Source organism: Phragmites australis, chromosome 6 (genome assembly GCF_958298935.1).
Source record: "Phragmites australis chromosome 6, lpPhrAust1.1, whole genome shotgun sequence".
Taxonomy (NCBI): Eukaryota; Viridiplantae; Streptophyta; class Magnoliopsida; order Poales; family Poaceae; genus Phragmites; species Phragmites australis.
Window position 1 is genome coordinate 35,178,672 of NC_084926.1, and position 6,000 is coordinate 35,184,671.

Sequence of the window (6,000 nt, forward strand, 5' to 3'; positions counted from 1 at the left end):
ATTCTCTGACGGCCTATGCACGGTGTTTCCGACTAATCAATTCCACGTGCTGCGCCTCCTCCTCGGATTAATCAGTCTAATCGATGCCCTCGGTTTAATCTAATGACATCGACCAGCTAAGCAAACAACGAGCCCAGCACAATCACCCAAGAATCGCACAAGAAGCCAGAGCCCAGAGGTAGCAGAAGGCGGCAGCACCAGCTAGAGAGAGAGAGAGAGAGATAGAGAGAGAGAGAGAGAGAGATCCCCGAATGGCGATGGGCGACGCGAAGCCGTCGGTGCTAATCCCGATGCCCAGCCGCGACCGGGACCGGGACCTGCTCGTGCCGCCCGCCGCCGTGGCCACCCACGCGTCCCCATCCGCCCGCGCCGGCGCCGACTCCGACGACGATGAGACCAAGCCCTCCTCCGCCTCCTCCGCCGCGCAGACCGGCCGCGAGGTCGCCGCCCCTCTCTCCCCCGCCGCGCAGACCGGCCGCGGTGGCTTCTCCTTCCAGATTTGATCTGTCCTTGAAGTGGCAATGCGGGATTTGTCGTGGGATTTGAAGTGTTATTGCTTTTTGGTATTTCTTGTTTCAGGCGTTCCATAAGGTTGTGCATAGCTGGGCGTCCAAGAAGTTTATGACCGGATGGTATGCTTGCTCCTGGAATTCTGAGTCTCTCCTCCTCATTCGTAGGATTTTACTTGTGCAATCAACATTGAAACCGAATTTCGTAGGGATTTTACTTGTGCGATGCTGAAATGGGTGGGTTGGTGGATTGCCGCTGTAGAAATATGACAATTGCAGCAGGTCCCTTGTTCTGCTGTTGGTTTCATATCAGTTGACTTAATCTGAATGCACGCTAAAACTGTTCCACGAAAGGAATAATGCAGATCATTTTTGTGTGAACTGTCTATTACCAATGGGTTGCCTGCCTGTAATAAGTGAACTGGGATTCAAAGTCTTCGTCTTTTGAGATGCGGATTCAAAGTCTTAGTTTGAACTGTATATAGATTGCAAACTTTACGTGAACCTTTCATTTAAGGGAATTGATTATTTTCCACTGAAAGATTGACACTTGAGGATTTGCCTGTCGATGTCTCACTGACATGTGGGTCCTGGGCCACATGTCATTGAGATAAGCAAGTGGTAAATCCTCAAGTTTACCTCAATTTTAATCTTAGAGCCTAGTAAAACTTTTGTGTTGTGTCATGGGTTCTCCAATTCCTTTTCTTTGGTACTGATTGAAAGTGATTTCCGTATATAATGCATGGCACCAGACATGCAAACGTTAGCTATGTTTCGTTACTTTCTCTTAATTCTTGTACACCAACAGTATTGTTTCAAGTTCATCAGCTCGCCACATTTCTTTATTATCTCTCTTGTTACTAAATATGTGACTACAAAGCACAAAAGTAGCATGAATAGAATGGATTAATGAACTTGTATGGGGCTTTGACTATGGAAATGAATATTAGCAAAAGACCTGATTTTTTGAGTTTTCTTTGTCTAGCATATTCTTTTTTTGCCTGTCATATTCTGTGTCAATATCATCTAAGCAAAATGTGTATTGATTTTAATGTGAGTGATAAAGGCGGGTACTATGAAATTCATTCAGAACTTAATCTAAAAGTGCATAAGGCTCGCAAGCATACAAAGTTGACCATCTTTTGTTCCAAGCTACTCTCTGCATATAGATGATATTATATCAACTGTGATATCATTAACGCTTTCTGTTCTCTACTGCCATCAGTAAAGGATATCTGGAGAATGAGATTTGAAATGAAATAATGTGTGGATGATATTGTCTTCACTATTGTATGCCATATTCACAGGTTATTGTAGTGCCGCATGCTTAATAAGAAACTGAAGATTAATGTTGGTTACTTTCTTTTGAAGCTGTTCCTGTATTGCTGAGTTCTGATGGGATTTCCCTCTTTTTGTTGTAGTGTAATCCTCTTCCCGATTGCAGTTACATTTTATGTCACATGGTGGTTCTTTTGCTTTGTGGATGGATTTTTCTCTCCAATATATGCTCATCTGGGAATCAATATACTTGGTATGCATGATATGTAAACTACCCACACTGATTCTTGCTCCAGTTTACTAGTTTTTTAGATGACTCACCAGAGTTCAGACCTGTACATCTTGTGAGATGCATGCTCCATTTTGTGTTCTTGAGAATTACTAATGTTGTGTAGCATACCAGTACCAACAATATTATTTCAGTGTAGATTTGCAGATTCTTTAGGATAGTAATTACCTTTTTTGAGTTTTATGTCTTAGCAAGCACTATGACTCATTATAGATTTGTAGTATAATAGTGATGGGCACCAACTATCATTAAATTGTTGGGCAATTGGCTATTGCACCATTTCGTTTGAGACCTAGTCATCTAAGTACTGTTCCATATGTCTGTAAAATGTAACATCAGTTTGGAGTTTGGAAGCACAGCATGGTCTATTTTAGCTGTTTATTCTGCAATGTTGCTACATGAACAATTAATGTTGTTGTTTCTATTCTATTGATGGATTCAAGTTTTCCCCTGAGCTTGGTTCCCAACCTGATGCTCTTGCTTTACTAGCAGTACTACTACCCCCCTTTTTTTGTCATGTTTATCAAACACGTTTGAGTACATTTCTCCAAACTGATGCTCTTGCTTTATAGCGGTACTACTACCCCCTTTTTGTCATGTTGATCAAACATGTCTGAGTACATTTCTCCAAATTCGTCACCCAGTTGCAGTATATACAAGGCAAACTCATTCACCTGTAGCTTGCTCATGAATCCACTCTTGTATGATGTTTCTTTCTATGGTTCAGCACTTTGTCTATGAATTCTCAGGTTTATGTATGAATTTGCACTAGATTGCAAAGTTGATTTTCCCCCACCTTTTTGCAGGACTCGGTTTTGTTACTTCAATATCATTCATTTTTGTGGTTGGAGTGTTCATGTCATCTTGGCTTGGGACCTCTATTCTTGGTCTCGGAGAGTGGTTTATAAAGCGAATGCCATTTGTTCGCCATATTTACAATGCATCTAAGCAAATTAGTGCTGCCATTTCACCTGGTTAGATTCATTACCTTTTGTGATTCTATAAATAGCAATCAAGTGGTGGTTATTGATACAATTTTAATGCAGATCAAAACAAGCATGCATTCAAGGAAGTGGTCATCATTAGGCACCCTAGAATTGGTGAATATGCTTTTGGATTTATCACTTCGGAAGTTCTCCTTCAGGTTTGTTTGATATGACTGTTCTAACTGGTAGGATGGCCCTTTATTTCGTAGCATTATGCTTATTTTTCATGCATTCCATTTATATATTGACCGCAGATAAGTTTTTCTCACTTTTTTGGTAATGTGATTAACGTAGTTGTTTAAAATTGATACTATTGACAAACGTGATGCAGCCAAGTTCATCAATATACATCTTCCTGCTGTCATGTTCTTTCATTTTAAATTATATAAATAATGAACTCTGCTTAATCACACTCACAGTGTTACAATTTATTAGTTGGTGTTGTGGACTGAAAAAAGGTCCAAAATTTCTCGAAGTGTTGGCTTGCGCTGTAAAGCAGTGCATTTAGTGGGTGTAGTTGTGGAGTGTTGGCTACAACTACAAGCTTAGCCATCTGGGAGTTGGATCTTGTTACAAACTGCAGTGGCAATGTGCGGTGACACAGGAAAAAACTGTAGCATGTAGGAGGGGTAATTGAAGCACTAGGAGGGTGTTTAGAGGTGGGTGGGGTTGTAGTGATGTGGATAAACATCCCACCAAGGTGGGCCAGACGATGATGACGGAAGGGCAGATGAGACACACTGGGGTGATGGAACCTTTGGTACCGAGACTAATTCATTCTCCTTGTTTAATTTTTAAATTCACAATACTCCTCTTAAATAGAGACTCCCTAGCAATTTTATCTAGAGATAACAAATAATCTAGCCAAAAAATTATCTCCAATATACTACATATCTTATGCGAAGCGGCAAGACTTAGCAAACTAAATCCTATCTGCTGCCCGTTGTGGGCTACAGCACTGCACAGTTCACTTTAACATTACCCACTGCACGCGACCATTTCTCCCTTTGCGATAGCTCAATTTCGAGCTGTAGGGTGGCACCAATTGTTCAAGTACTTGGTGAATCAATCATGACAGGAGAGCATGTTAGGATGTTTACGGCAGGACTGACAGAGACAGATCCCATCCGCACTAACTTGGAATGGGGCTTACAAGAGGAGGTACCATGTATCCCCCCTTTCATCCTTGGTGTACCTCCTTACATGGGCAACAATGTCATCTAAACAACAGCACAGGGGTGAGCTATTTCTCCTCGAGGTCTTTTGTAAGGAGAGAACTGTTGTGACTTCTGATGCTGGACAAATGGTAATCTTTTTCATGGGAGCAGCCGGAGGAGATGAATCAGTTTTTTAGTGAGTTATGTTCTGTTCCAGCTTTTTAGGAAACAAATAATAGCCAGGCTAGGGTTTATGCAAGTTAGGATAGGAGTACATTAATTAGTGTGGTATAGTTAGTCTGATAGGTATCGTTATTCAAAGGTGATTTGTTTAGTTGAGTTTGTATCTGATTAGGAGATTGAGTCCATATGTGGAGTCAAGATAGTCCAAATAAAGGACATCTACCATGTTCTGGTCAAGCAAGGAATAAACCATGTATCTTTGTATGTACCTCTATCCTCGTTCATACCTCACTCTATGAATCAATCTTTCTTGTTGCCAAGATTTTTGTCTCTGCCCTGCTATTCACTTCCACCCTCCATCTCTTGTCCCAGTGACACCACAAGTATCTACTACGATTATTGCCTCAAGGGTACAATAAGGGTGATGACTGCCTGGCTGCACAAGTGGTGATGGTCGCAAGGTAGTAGCATCTAGCATGGAATGGTGGTAGGCAGCATCATGTTTGTCTAATGAGTGGGAAACTGTAAGAAGAGAGGGAATTGAGAGGTGGGGGCTTTTTGGGTATATTGGAAGAAACTAATGAAAGTTGGACAAGTATAACAATAAGAAATAATCAGTCTTGTTAATTACAATGTAAAAGTTATTCTTTGGCGGAATTCGGTAAATGCTCTTGGGTGATGGTATTTAATTTGTCGAGTGCTTATGTGGTAATTGCAGAATTTTGCCTAGGAAAATCACTTAGAAGTAACAGGAGTTTGGGCAATTGTCATCAGTTGTTGTGGTACAATCTAAAATTCTTAACAGCAATCAGCAGCTTTATGATTTGGGAAAACTGACAGTAAAACTGACACTGTCCTAAATAAACAGTCTTCGAGTTGAACATGTAGTTTCAGTTTGTGCATTTGATTCCTACATATATCCAAATGTATTAGTATGGTATGTTAAATATGATATTCTCCATGGATATTGTCTGCATCTCCGAATCATCTATAGCATAGGTTAGATGAAAGATTCTTGGTTCATCGCACCCTCTGGACCCAGCTCTTCCAATTTGCATTGATGGTTTGCGTACCTTAGGCCAATTAAGCTCATATATGAATATTGTTGATCCATTACTTTCTTGCTTGCTTCTCAGGGTTATTCCAGTGAAGAACAGATGTGCTGTGTTTATGTTCCGACCAATCATCTCTATATTGGTGACATTTTTTTGGTCAACTCAAGTGATGTGATTAGACCGAACTTATCTGTCCGCGAAGGCATTGGTATGCCTATCCTCTCTTTCTCCTTTGTTTACATTTACTTCCTGATATGTATACTTTGAATGGCTGTGGTAATTTTTTTATTTTCATTTTTTTTTCCAGAGATTGTTGTCTCAGGGGGCATGTCAATGCCTCAAGTTTTATCAATACTGGAAACAGAGCCAAACCAATTGAACAGGATCAGATCTTCTCGAAGCTAAGATAACTGCCGCATGCTAGATATCATTTGTAATTCTGTGTTTCGAGTCCAGCTTGTTTATGTAAGTACACGATTAGGATCTGATATAATGTACAGTTCTCCTGGGTGGAATGCAAAATCTAACTGTAGACGCACACAA

General features: G+C 40.7%; 1 protein-coding gene across 4 annotated transcripts; it reads left to right on the forward strand.

Moving 5' to 3' along the window:
- Position 1: 1 nt before the first annotated feature.
- On the forward strand, positions 2–6,000 carry LOC133922302 (protein LIKE COV 1-like). 4 transcript variants are annotated; one of them, XR_009910444.1, is made up of 7 exons: positions 2–440; positions 580–632; positions 1,931–2,040; positions 2,883–3,050; positions 3,123–3,220; positions 4,775–4,863; positions 5,539–5,665. XR_009910444.1 is itself a non-coding variant. In XM_062367581.1 (7 exons), the coding sequence occupies exons 1-7, from the start codon at positions 252–254 to the stop codon at positions 5,860–5,862; spliced, it is 843 nt and encodes a 280-aa protein (XP_062223565.1). In that variant the 5' UTR covers positions 7–251; the 3' UTR covers positions 5,863–6,000. The 4 variants fall into 4 exon arrangements, 3 of the variants coding, with proteins under 3 accessions (XP_062223567.1, XP_062223565.1, XP_062223566.1); XM_062367581.1 differs by lacking the exon at positions 4,775–4,863 and adding an exon at positions 5,765–6,000 and having other exon boundaries at positions 7–440; XM_062367582.1 differs by lacking the exon at positions 4,775–4,863 and adding an exon at positions 5,765–6,000 and having other exon boundaries at positions 245–480.

Excerpts from the sequence above, each read along its gene's own strand:
- LOC133922302 (XM_062367581.1), top strand. The coding sequence starts at position 252 with ATGGCGATGGGCGACGCGAAGCCGTCGGTGCTAATCCCGATGCCCAGC. Across the intron at positions 633-1,930 it reads AAGAAGTTTATGACCGGATG|TGTAATCCTCTTCCCGATTG; the intron begins GTATGCTTGCTC and ends TTTTTGTTGTAG. Across the intron at positions 3,051-3,122 it reads TAGTGCTGCCATTTCACCTG|ATCAAAACAAGCATGCATTC; the intron begins GTTAGATTCATT and ends ATTTTAATGCAG.